Source organism: Pelophylax lessonae, assembly GCF_965119305.1.
Source record: "Pelophylax lessonae genome assembly, chromosome: 6".
Classification (NCBI taxonomy): Eukaryota; Metazoa; Chordata; class Amphibia; order Anura; family Ranidae; genus Pelophylax; species Pelophylax lessonae.
The window spans coordinates 18,261,618-18,275,593 of record NC_138773.1 but is presented as its reverse complement, the minus strand read 5'-3'; the positions used below and the strand labels follow the sequence as shown (position 1 = coordinate 18,275,593).

The 13,976-nt window shown below is 42.4% G+C and overlaps 1 protein-coding gene across 1 annotated transcript in view; it reads left to right on the top strand.

The window, feature by feature from the left end:
• The window catches only part of LOC309558463 (uncharacterized protein), a 114,503-nt gene extending 100,767 nt beyond the window's left edge, over nt 1-13,736 (top strand). The window contains exons 22-23 of the mRNA XM_082261534.1: nt 84-277; nt 13,400-13,736. Coding sequence (XP_082117660.1) covers nt 84-277; nt 13,400-13,681 — 476 coding nt within the window. The 3' untranslated portion in view covers nt 13,682-13,736. The remainder of the gene's footprint in view (nt 1-83; nt 278-13,399) is intronic.
• Nucleotides 13,737-13,976: the final 240 nt, after the last annotated feature.

Genomic DNA, 13,976 nt, shown 5'->3' with positions numbered 1-13,976 from the left:
CTTTTTTTTCTGTTTCCTCTATGCCGAACCATAATAAAACATGGTCGTTTTAAAATGTTTTTCTTGTTTGTGCTTTTTGTCAGAGGAAAACGCAAGAAAAAAAATTGAGGCCATGGAAGAAGAGTTGCAAAAATTGCAGGAGACTCAGAAAGAGCAGAAGATGGAAGATGAGATGAACAATATGCAAAAGACCTTTAACCAGCTCATGAAGAAGATGGAGGAAGACAAAAGAATAGTGAATGAGAAATTGGAGCAAGTCATACGACAGAAGGAGAGGGTAATGCAAATACTCATAGTGTAATTGTCTCACTTAACCACTTCAGCCCCGGAAGATTTTACCCCCCTCCTGACCAGGCCCTATTTTGAGATTCGACACTGCGTTAATTTAATGGGCAATTGCGCGGTTGTGCGACGCTGTAGCCAAACGAAATGTACATCCTTTTTTTTCCCACAAATAGAACTTTTGGTGGTATTTGATCACCTGTGCGATTTTTATTTTTTGCGCTATAAACAAAAAAAAGAGCGACAATTTTGAAAAACAAAATATATTTTTTAACATTTTAGGCCAATTTGTTTTCTACTACATATTTGTGGTAAAAAAAAATCGTAATAATCATATTTTGATTGGTTTGCGCAAACGTTATCGCATCTAATAACTACGGGAAAAATGTTTATAGCAGGATCACATGAGCTCTGTGATCGTCCCAGGGAGATGTTTAGAACAGCCGACCGTCCTCTCTCAGCGGGGAACGATTGCAGGTGTCAGGCGGCAATCGGAGCCGCCTGCCCACTGCATCAGTGCGAGTGCCGTACATGTACGGCGATTTGCCTTGGAGCGGCTGCCTGCCGCAGTACATCTGCGGCGGGCGGACGGCAAGCAGTTAAAGTGATTGTACGCGATCACCTTGTAAAACAACACATCAGCTTAAAATATAAATGAAAGGCAAAACATTTGTGAATATATATATATATATATATATATATTTTTTTTTCCCCCTTTTTTATAAGGGATCACATACCCTCTCCTCTCAGCTGCATAAGGAGCTAGGAGAGGAGAAACAGCAGGGACAGCAGGGGGGGGGGGGGGGTAGAGAAAGTGTCAGGCCAAGACTGATCATTGGAGGAGAGCAGGCTGAGTTTCCAGCATAGCTAGAGAACTGACCACATTGTGTTCTCCTACTTAGTGTGGGCAGTTTTTAATAGGAGAGCAGTGTCCAGGCATTTCACACAAAGGACGCAATACAAAGAGAACAGGAGAATTTTTCATATAAGTACATGGTACAGCAGGCACATATCAGTAATATGAAATGTTGCAAAACAATAGAGACAGCGCTCAGATACTTATATATAAATTTTTGTTAGTTTTTTATTTCTGTCCTTTATGTAGCGGACCCCCCAGAACACCCTAGGGCCTAGTGATGACCTTCAGAGGCAGAGAGGGGCTACATACCTCCTATGGGTGTGGATTGTCAGGCATGGTGGGTAGTGATGCAGGTAAAATAAATGCTGGGCGCCAGTCACTTTTATGCTGAAGGAACAGGATAGTTTATTTCTTCTCAACAGGTCAAAAATAAACTGAGGGAGAGAGGGGTAGGGTCCAGGACACCCTTTAAGAACAGTCTATTAGGCAGACTCCCATTGCAAAAGACAGGTTATTCAGACAGCGGTACAGGATAGCAGACCTTGAGAATTATTAGGTATCCATGAGCTTCAGATTGATCTGGGAGACATCTTCTCTCCACTAGACACAATCCCTTTTTGTGGTCTGTACTGTCTGGACAGCTGTCCTCCATAAGAAACAAGCAGGTTACTCACACAGGTTACTGGATGTCTGTGGATGATCTTTCCCATGTGGGTCGCTGGTCCTCATCAACAGAGTCCCAGGTATCTGACTAGGCCTCAGGCTTCAGTCCTAGTCAGCAGCAACAGCTGCACACACCCTTCCCCAAGGGGGTCCGGGCGGGAAGAGACCGATTATTGGACCTCCCATCCTTTTTATAAGATCTCCCACAATGCCGTAGTGACACTGTAATTGGCTGAGAGAGACATGGACATTAACAGTTTGTTTAACTGTAATTCTCACACTAGTCTCAGAGGCTACAGTGCCACCTGCTGACGGAAGGGAGAAACGCAGTCAAACCAGATTAAGAAGGGAAGTCCAATTAACCACAGAATAATTACAGCCAAGCTAGTTAAGGCTCAGCAAACTAAACTTAACAGCAACCTTGCATTAAGACAAGGGTGCTACACACTCCCCCTGCCAAGGAGACTACGTCCTCGGAGTCTGCGGAGACAGAGACTCTCAAGCCTGAGAGCTGATGTCCAGGCAAAAATGGATGGGTAAGGGTGAAAAAGGGAAAGGTTAAACTTTGGTGTACAAATACGTGTGGCATTCCACACGAAGCAAAAATATAAAACAATGTGCACATTACAATACTTCCTAACTGACTAACTAACTGTCAGTACATCCTACAGTTGTATAAGGCAACACCATACTCACCAAAGGCACTGTCTCACCTCAGCCGAGAGAGAACACTGTGGGTATGAAAAATTAGCAACACACTTATAATATCAATTACAATACTATAGACATATATACATCTAAAATGTTGTTTAACCTCAGCCGAGGGAAACAAGATTTTAATAAGCAAAGACATTTTATCACATCCTAATACTCTACTCAATTTACCATGAATATATACAAAATATTTGCATGTCAGAGAGAAGGTGCCTATCTCCAGGGGTAAGAGACTGATCGAGAACCCCCCAGATAAGGGCACATCCCCTGAAACATACCAATACATCAGAGAAAATAATCCACTTTAAACTATTTTAGTAATAGTATAGAATTTTACTGCTCACTAGGATAGACACTCTCACGCCATCTAGTGGAGAAAACAGAAAAAACTTTGCATCATCAAAAACTTTTCAGTCCATGAGTTCCAAAAATGCAGATGAAGGACTTGCTGGTTTCCTATAGCACAGCATACCTGACTAACTAACTTATATTACAAGGTCTCTGTGACCCCAGAGTCCCAATAGTCCGTGCACCAACATTGCTAGCGAAGATCATTTCTTGCTGGCTCTGTTACACCAAAGTCCAGCAGGCACTTTAACTTATTGCATAGGTTTCAAAAATAGGAAAACACACTCCTTTCTAGGAAAGTTCGAGTTCAGTAGTTTGTACCAAAACTGTCTTACATAGTAAACTAAGCCTTAAATCAACGTTTAGTTCCAAAAACTGAACTGTAGTGTTGCAAACATCAGGCAACACAAATAACTGAAAGATAGCATCAGCCATTTTCTCCAGGAGGCTGAGGCTAGTTTTCTTCACACCTGGATGGGAAGCATGCTGGCCATTCAAAAGCATAAGCCAGCAGGTACTTAACTTGAGCTTGTTTGCATGGCTACTTCCAGAAGCAACACAGCCACACAAAAATGCAGAGGACTATCATCATCATGAACTTTGCTGATTCACTTCCATAGCAACAAAGTCCCACTGCATATGTAATTACATCTCACCTTTTTCATAGCAAGACACACTGACAATGAAAAGAGACCGGTCAGCATGTCACTTTTCAGGGCACCTCCTGTAGCTGCTGGCAATTCAGAGCACAGCCCAGCAGTAGCATAGCACAGACAGGAGTGTCCCCAAAGCAACTTTCAAAAGAAGAACAGCTTCTGGTGAGACAGATACAGCTTCAAACTTGACATCACATAGCTGTATTCCATAGGATTTTGACACAGAAATTCAAGCTTTATACATCACCAGTAGTATCGTGGATCAGGCAGTTAAACAGGCTTCCCAGAAGATCCAATAGTGGTGATGTAATGCCTTGCATCAGCTTGATTGGGCCTCCTTATAATGACACAATCCGGATATATATGCCGACCATAGTCCCAGGTTTTCAGAACTTTAGTGTACTGTTCTGCTTGTCTGGGTGATAACTCACAGATTTTACGGTAGACAGGAATTCTCAGATAATCTCTGATTGCACTGTCAATCCATTGAGCCCGCTTGTCTTGAATTTCAGCTACAAGAGACTCTGGCACATAAGGATACAAATAGCCATATTCCTCAGCTATTTTCTTCATCACAATTCGCTGAAACTTAGACAATTTTGACAAGATTCTAGGGTCTCCATAGCCAAGCAACACAGGCGTATCGGGAGCACACTTGACAGGATACCCTGCAACTGTATCTGGTCTTGGAGGGACACTTGCAGGACCAGATTCATGACTTGCAGGCAAAGGCAAGGTAGGCCTAGTACTGGAGGTAATATTGGGTGAATGGACATCCTCCTTTGTAGGCTCAACTTGCGGTTCAGTCTCACTATCAGACCAATTTTCACAAAAAGACACAGTGTCAGAGAACAGTTGTGAGATTCGGTCAGACATTATATCAGAGTCTGACTCTGCGGGGAACTCTTCAGCTGGGAGCAGGTTAGGCCGGGAAATTATAGCAACAGACTCTCCTGACTCTGCTCCCAAGGAAGACACTGGCCTCAGTCCCAACAGGTACGCCACCCTCACCCACATCAGGCCTACCAGGTTCAGGCGATTTCTTTTCCGGTGATCCCATCATTAAAGCAAGCAGGCGACCTCGACCGCAGCCACGGCGGGAGGTCACTGGGATGTCCGGCATTGCAGCGGTCACTGTAGCTGAAGAAGTAGAAGGAACAGGAGCTTCAGCAGGTAGAGCAACAGTAGTAGTGACCACTGGAGTCGGTCCGGAATCGGTAGTTGCAACACATTTGAGCCAGTCCACTTGCAGCACCCGGGGTGATAAGGCCGGTGAGACTATCTCCAGGAGCGATTCCCCACAACTTCCGCAGGTGATCCAGGGCCGAACACTAGTAGCCAGTCCAGAACACTTCACACATGTCAGCCCGATCGCTTCGTAGCCTCCAGCCGTGTACAGCACCAGGTTCCCTTTAGGTGTGTACCGCACCCCGGTGTCAGTGATGACTTCTTTCAGCCCAGCGGGGCTAGAACCGATGCCTGGCACAAACACTCTCAGGTCAGAAGAAGGAATTCCAAAGTGCGCCATCTTCACACTCTTCCAACACGTGCAGCCAGGTAACTGCGCACACAATCCCTGCCAAGGGATTGGTCCAGCCGTTCAGCAATATCTTCAGCACCCGCCTCTTTTCCTTTGCGGCGCCAAAAATCTTCTGGAGTCTGCCTTAACCCCTTCAGCCCTGACGTAAAGTGACAAAAGACCAGGCTGACACTCTCCCCAGAGCAAAGAGATAGTTAGGTTCTTCCCACGTTGTTAAAATGACAAAACACAGTCTTTGAGGTACAAAAGATGTTACTTGCCACTCTCCCACGGAGCCAAACGGTGATTCCTGCGCGGTTGCTATAGGCGACCACCACAAAAATACAGCTTCGCCCCACGTTGGGCGCCAGATGTAGCGGACCCCCCAGAACCCCCTAGGGCCTAGTGATGACCTTCAGAGGCAGAGAGGGGCTACATACCTCCTATGGGTGTGGATTGTCAGGCATGGTGAGTAGTGATGCAGGTAAAATAAATGCTGGGCGCCAGTCACTTTTATGCTGAAGGAACAGGATAGTTTATTTCTTCTCAACAGGTCAAAAATAAACTGAGGGAGAGAGGGGTAGGGTCCAGGACACCCTTTAAGAACAGTCTATTAGGCAGACTCCTATTGCAAAAGACAGGTTATTCAGACAGCGGTACAGGATAGCAGACCTTGAGAATTATTAGGTATCCATGAGCTTCAGATTGATCTGGGAGACATCTTCTCTCCTCTAGACACAATCCCTTTTTGTGGTCTGTACTGTCTGGACAGCTGTCCTCCATAAGAAACAAGCAGGTTACTCACACAGGTTGCTGGATGTCTGGGGATGATCTTTCCCATGTGGGTCGCTGGCTCTCCTCAGCAGAATCCCAGGTATCTGACTAGGCCTCAGGCTTCAGGCCTAGTCAGCAGCAACAGCAGCACACACCCTTCCCCAAGGGGGTCTGGGCGGGAAGAGACCGATTATTGGACCTCCCATCCTTTTTATAAGATCTCCCACAATGCCGTAGTGACACTGTAATTGGCTGAGAGAGACATGGACATTAACAGTTTGTTTAACTGTAATTCTCACACTAGTGTCAGAGGCTACAGTGCCACCTGCTGACGGAAGGGAGAAACGCAGTCAAACCAGATTAAGAAGGGAAGTCCAATTAACCACAGAATAATTACAGCCAAGCTAGTTAAGGCTCAGCAAACTAAATTTAACAGCAACCTTGCATTAAGACAAGGGTGCTACATTTATCACATTTGGGAGATTTTGCCTCACTGCCTGCCCCTGAGAAATTCACACTCCCCATAAAATCATTTTCTTTGAGCTCATTGAGGGACCCAGGACAACCCCTCCTCTTTTTGCCATGCCTCAGGCTATAGAAAGCAGAACTGTGTCCCCCAATGGCCATCAAAAAAAATATTTTAATGAGTAAGTGAATTAGTAAGTACACAAATTCTATTTTGTTTCTTGTCTGTTAAAGGACATGGGAAGTCATTTACTGTCAGAACATCCAAAAGCAGTCCAACTTATGGAAGGGCAACAGCAAACAAAATACTAACAAGCCCAACAAAACAGATCTGGGGACTGCCTACAGCCACAGGAAGATCAGAGATGGAATCTGCATGAGAATGTGTGGGAGTGTGCTCAGAAGCTCTGTGGTCAACATCTACCTAAAATTGGCCACAAAGTCTTGTGTGATTGCAGTAGAGGACCTTGATGACAAGACCCACCAATGGGTGTTGTTACTAGATAGACACAAGTAGTGATGAGCCAAACACCCCCCTGTTCGGTTCGCACCAGAACATCTGGAACAGGGGAAATGTTATAGTGAAAATACAAACATGAAAAATCACAAGTCCTCATTTTAAGGCTTAAATTGAAGTGACTATTAATCACCCGCTGGACCAAGGGGACCAAACTCACAACCTCTCACTTGCTAGCCTGTTATTCTAACAGCTATGCCACCAATGCAGCTGAGTAACTAAAGACTCTCTTTGCCTAACAATTCTCTATCTGAGATTGACAGCTCTTTTATAAGGCTCTGACATCACCAGCGTCCCATAATCCATTGCTCAGGTGCAGTGAATAAATTTCTGACGTCACTTCAGAAGGGGCGGGACAATTAATAGGTTTTAATTAAAATCCATAATTAGTATTAATCACCTGCTGGCCTGGGTATTCAAACTCTCAACCTTTGGTTTGCAAGTCAGTTATTCTACCAGCTAGGCCACACAGCCAGCTGATTAACCTTGAACTCTGTCTGGCTGTCTGGCTGTCTGGCTGTCTGGCTAACTAGCTTCTATCTGAGTTTGACAACTCCCATAATCCATTGCTTTAGGTGCAGTGAATAAATTACTGATGTCAGTAATTTATTCACTGCACTTGAGCAGGGCATTGTGGGATGGCTTGTGACTCAGGCCACTATAAAAGAGCTGTCAAAATCAAAACAGCTCATTCGGTGGGAAGCCTCTGGAGAAGCAGGAGCTTCTTCCTTTTTTTTTTTCTATTTTTCCGGCCAGTATTTGTTTTATATTTTAATAAGACTTTTCCAAAACTGGCTTTTGTCATTATTATTTTGTACACTTTTTTGGTGAATGGGTAGGGGTACCATGTACCTCATATCCATTCACATAGGGGGGGCCGGGATCTGGGGGTCCCCTTGTTAAAGGGGGGTTCCAGATTCTGATAAGCCTCCCCCCACAGAGCCCTGTCCCCATCAACTTGGGGGCAAGGTGCTTGCCATGTTGAGGGCATGTGGCCTGGTATAACAGCCAATGTTCGAGTCCAACTTACGTTCGACTCAAACTCAAAGCTCATCCCTAGACACAAGCATTTCACCCCCAGTAAAACAAAGTAAATACTGGTGTTAGCCATCACTGGTGCTTATTGTGATGGACACCTGCTTCCCCTACTCTGTACTGTGGGATTTCCCAGCCTTAAATTGTCTGATAGCTGTCATCCTCCAACAACTTGGCTTGACCCAGTCACAGTGAATGACTTCCCAGCATCTAGCAATTTTGGTTGCAACTCAAGGCTTATTTTCACTCTTTGTTCTCATCAGCCATGCCCTGAGTATGCCATGTCAGCTGTATTTTAATAGAGGCGGAGAAGGAAATGAATGCCAAAAGGAAACATCCGTGAGGTAGTTATAAATATCTATATTGAAACTGTGCACTGAACTGCTGCCTCAACATTTCACTAGATTGAGATTTCAATAGACACAAACTGAAAGATTGCTACAGCAGTGATACTTTCCACTACTGGGTCAACCACAAGCTTGCACATCCAAGTAATAGAGGTTATCTTTTACCTGGCTTTCAGCTGCTAATAAAATGTAAAATGTTATTTTATTTTTTTTTAACCATAAATTTTTATTCAGAACATAGAATCAGTTTTTGAAATACATTCGTATCATACAAGAATGACCCATAAGTAACAAGAAACAGTCAGACATTTTGAGGTTGACTGTTAACACAAAATAATTTTCCTGATAAGAAAGTTGACCAGCAAGCCCCGGAGATGATGAGGTCATAACCTGTCACCCCATCTGGGCTCATACTAGCAACAGGTTCATGCTACATACATTATAACAGGTATAAAGAACAATTAAAGAATTCAAGAGGTTGTTGATAAGGAAGCATCTACATAAGACAAGAAATAAGCCACAGCCCAGAACACATTTCTATGAATTAGGGATAGACCAATATGTTTTTTTCAGGGCCGATACCGATATTTTGGTCAAAAAGTATCGGTATCCACCAATATGGGACAATATTTTGTACATTTAAAGTTTTGAAAAATTAAGACAATTTTTGACACAAATCTGGAACTGAACATGTTAGATTAGAATAGTGTGAAATACCTTTGTTACATCCCCGATTGGCCCTTCCGTGACACCCAGCTATTTTTTTAAAAATTTTTATTTGTTTTTAATGTTTCTATCCAAGTTTAACTTGTTGTAATGGTGTATATAACCAAAAGTATTACAGTGACCACTTCATAGTTACATAGTTACATAGTTAGTGAGGTTGAAAAAAGACATCAGTCCATCAAGTTCAACCTATGATGTGTGTGTGTGTGTTAGTACATTGTATACCCTTGTATGTTGTGGTCTTTTTTAGAAACTATCAATGCTCCCTGCTGATACCACTGCTTGTGGAAGAGAATTCCACATCCCCACTGCTCTGATAGTAAAGAACCCCTTACGTGCTTTAAGGTTAAACCGTTTTCCCCTAGTTTTAGTGAGTGGCCACATGTCTTATTGTATTCCCTTTCTCTGAAAAGTATGTTCCTTATGCTCAGTTCACTAGTACAGTATTTGTACATTGATATCATATCCCCTCTCAAGCGTCTCCTCTCCAGAGAGAATAAGTTCAGTGCTTGTAGTCTTTCCTCATAGCTGAGATCCTCCATTCCCCTAATTATTTTTGTCTTCCTTCTCTGGACTCTCTCCAGTTCCAGCACATCATTTCCGAGGATTACTCCAGTGGCCGGACCAGAGTCTTGTAGAGTGGGAGAATAATCTCTTTACTTCTGGAGTGAATCCCCTTTTTTATACATGCCAGTATTCCGTTGGCTTTGCTTGCAGCGGCTTGGCATTATATGAGACTGCCAAGCCTGTTGTCCACCAGTACCCCCAGGTCCTTTTCCATCTTAGATTCACCCAGAGGTTTCCCCCCCCCCCCTAGTGAGTAGCTTGTGTTCGTGTTTCTGACTCCCAATTGCATTACCTTACATTTTTCAACATTAAACCTCATCTGCCATGTAGTTGCCCACCCCATTATTTTGTTCAGGTCTGTTTGTAAGGTTTCCACATGCTACATAGAAGATATTAGCATGCTTAGTTTTGTATCATCTGCAATTACCTAGATTGTGCTGGATATCCCCTACTCTAGATAATTTATGAATAAATTTAACAGGATTGGTCCTAGGACAGATCCTTGGGGGACCCCACTTTCCACACCCGCCCAATCCGAGTACTCCCAAAATCTTGCAGACTGCTGATGTTAGGCTGACCGGCCTATAATTACCCTGGATATATCTCGGCCCTTTTTAAAATATTGGTACCACGTTGGCTTTTTTCCAATCAGCTGGCACCATTCCCGCCTGCAGACTATCCGTAAAGATCAAGAATAATGGTCTGGCTATCACCTGGCTGAGTTCCTTAAGAACCCTCGGATGCAAGCCATCTGGTCCCGGTGATTTATTTATGTTATGTTTCTCTAGTTTAGTTCTAAGTCTATCTTCTGTTAACCATGGGGGTACATCCTGGGATGTATTAATTAATTTAGCATTACAAGCTGGGTTAGTGTAGCCCCCCAATTATTTTGTGAAGACTAAAGAGAAGAAATTATTTAACACTTTCGCCTTCTCTCTGTCCTCTGTGGCCAGATTCCCTTCCTCGTCTTTTATGGGGCCAACGTGTTCTGGTCTCGCTTTATTACTGTTTATATACTTAAATAATTCCTTGGGGGTTGTTTCACTCTCTTCCACTATACGTCTCTCATGCTCTATTTTAGCCACTTTGATTTTGCCTTTACATTTCTTATTGCACTCTTTGTAATGTTGGAATGTTGCCAATGACCCCTCAGCCTTGTATTTCTTTAATACCCTTTCTTTAGTATTTATGTTATTAATTATTTATTTAATATTATATTAAATTTAAATTTAAATTTAAATTTAAATTTAATTATATATTTAATAATTAATTAATGAATTATTAATGTTATATTAATATGTCTTTTTATCTTGGAGTTTAGCCACCCAGGGTTTGCTTTTCCTCTTTTAAATTTCAAGAGGTTACTTCTAACTGGAGTAAATGTCATGGTTGACATACTCCATTGTTGCACTTTTGTAAACAACATTTACTTTAAAAACAAATTATTATTACTTTTTTAAAGTTTTAAAACCAAACAGGCTAATTACAGTGCCTCATCCATAAATGATAAATGCCAAGAAATGAATGAGAACCTAGTGGACTTTACTAGTACCATACATTACTTTACTGTTATTATACATTAGTATGAAAATAAATGTTATTACAAAACCATAAAAAACATTTTTAAAAACATAGAAAAATGCTATTGGTCAATACAGATAGAAATGTGAGAGCTGCTTATATTAGCATATTGTCTCGCTAGAGGTTCAATGCGTTTCGCAAACATTGCTTCTTTAGGACCTTTTAGTCTTTGCAGCAAAAAGCATTGTCCTATCTACTGTATAAAGAAAAAAAAAAAAACATAATATACAATAACATGTCATGTCCTTGTGATGTACATGTTATTGATTATGATGCTTTCTTCTTTAGAAATAGGCCAATGCTTTTTGCTGCAAAGACTAAGAGGTCCTGAAGAAGCAGTGTTTGTGAAACGTGTCGACCTCTAGCAAGACATTATGCTAATATAAGCAGTTCTAGCATTTATATTTGTATTGTCCAAACCAAGCATTTTCCATTTTTTTTTAATGTTTATGGAATTCTAATAAAATGCATTTTTTATTTATACTATTGTCACCATCCTAGTAAAGTCTGCTAGGTTCCCATTTGTTTCTTGATTATTTTTTAAATTCCTGATGTTAAATCTCATCTGATGTTTGCATTTAATTTGCGCTGCACGTCATGTCTTTTTGATTTAATAATAAAAAAAAAAAAAAAACTTGTGTACTCGTGATGAATAATGCCACATTTTTGTGTGTCCGCTGCTGGTGGAATAATGTCAACTTTCTGTGGGTCCTCAGTGAGTGGAATTAGACCCCTCTATGAGGGTTGTATTGCACCCCTTTCTATGGGTTGAATAGTACCCCTTCCTGTGGGTGTTCTGTGGGTAGAATTAGACCCCTCTATGAGGGTAGTATTGCACCCCTTTCTATGGGTTGAATAGTACCCCTTCCTGTGGGTGTTCTGTGGGTAGAATTAGACCCCTCTATGAGGGTAGTATTGCACCCCTTTCTATGGGTTGAATAGTACCCCTTCCTGTGGGTGTTCTGTGGGTAGAATTAGACCCTTCTATGAGGGTAGTATTGCACCCCTTTCTATGGGTTGAATAGTACCCCTTCAGGTGGGTGTTCTGTGGGTAGAATTAGGCCCCTTTCTGTGGTCCTCAGTGAGTGGAATTAGACCCCTCTATGAGGGTAGTATTGCACCCCTTTCTATGGGTTGAATAGTACCCCTTCCTGTGGGTGTTCTGTGGGTAGAATTAGACCCCTCTATGAGGGTAGTATTGCACCCCTTTCTATGGGTTGAATAGTACCTCTTCCTGTGGGTGTTCTGTGGGTAGAATTAGACCCCTCTATGAGGGTAGTATTGCACCCCTTTCTATGGGTTGAATAGTACCCCTTCCTGTGGGTGTTCTGTGGGTAGAATTAGACCCCTCTATGAGGGTAGTATTGCACCCCTTTCTATGGGTTGAATAGTACCCCTTCCTGTGGGTGTTCTGTGGGTAGAATTAGACCCCTCTATGAGGGTAGTATTGCACCCCTTTCTATGGGTTGAATAGTACCCCTTCCTGTGGGTGTTCTGTGGGTAGAATTAGACCCCTCTATGAGGGTAGTATTGCACCCCTTTCTATGGGTTGAATAGTACTCCTTCCTGTGGGTGTTCTGTGGGTAGAATTAGGCCCCTTTCTGTGGTCCTCAGTGAGTGGAATTAGACCCCTCTATGAGGGTAGTATTGCACCCCTTTCTATGAGTGGAATAGTGTCCCTTCCTGTGGGTGTTCTGTGGGTTGAATTAGGCCCCTTTCTGTGGGTATTCTGTGGGTTGAATTAGGCTCTCGGTGGGTGAAATGCCCCTTTATGAGGGTTTGAATAGGCCACTTTTTCTTGTACCGCACTGGCTAGCGCCACCAAAAGGGTGGTGTTAAATATCACACCTTTTTTTAGTTCCTGTTTCATTTGTGAATTGAACTTAACGGATTACCACACAATTTTTTGCGATATTTACCGACAATCATTTTTTCTTTTAGTGTTTACCGCAAAATCGTTATTTTTTTTAATCAATTGGACTTTATTTACCGCATGCAATCATTTATGCAAATAAGTAACAGGATACCCTTACTCCATGCGTTAAAACTTAGTAAATTGACCCCTAATTCACACTTACCAAATCATCGACACTCAACATCATGAAATGTATTCATCACACACAAACAGACAATTCTGCTTATTAAATGGGGTATAAGCAACATTGTAAAAAGATGGGGCCACATTCAGTGACAAGGCTTGAGTTTTTTCCTGTTTTGAAAGAAAATCTGTTATTGTGTTCCTCTTACTAAGTAGAAAATCTAATTTTTTTGCTCCAAAACGTATCAAGACTGCATATCAGAGAATAACTGTTACAGAGTTTATACTAACTCTCAATGTGTTCTTAGAATCAGCAGCTTTACATGGACCAGGGACTTCCGAGGCATGCCAACATGTACCGTGAGCAGATCAAAGAAATACAGCAAGAGCAAAAAGAACTGAGCGGTCCGGAATGGTATGAACCCATCGTGGACTCTTTCAAGCAGGTTGCTGTTTATGTGATCCCCGATTTACTTAAAAAGGGAGGAAAAATGCTCAAAGAAATGATAAGCAATACATATTTGAATACTGAGGGTGGGGCGGGTAACAAGTCTGCCCCAAAAGAGGCCAATGCCAAACAGGAGCAGTGAGACAGATTATGAGACAGAGTTATGATAATAACACAGCTTCATTCATAAATCCCCCCTCACCTGCTCTGTATTATGACAGAATGAAACTTATGCATACACGCTAGCAGCTCCCTGGACACTGGCCAGCCGTGGATCGGCTCCTCTAATCTTGCTTACAGGCGATGCTGTTGGCCAACCACAGGCTGTCTCAAGGCTTTCCCTACATGGAATATCTTGTAAGTGTTTTTAACCCCTTGATGTTACAATAAATGGTCAATACTGCACTTAGAGGCTCCTTGTGTCTTTCATACATCCT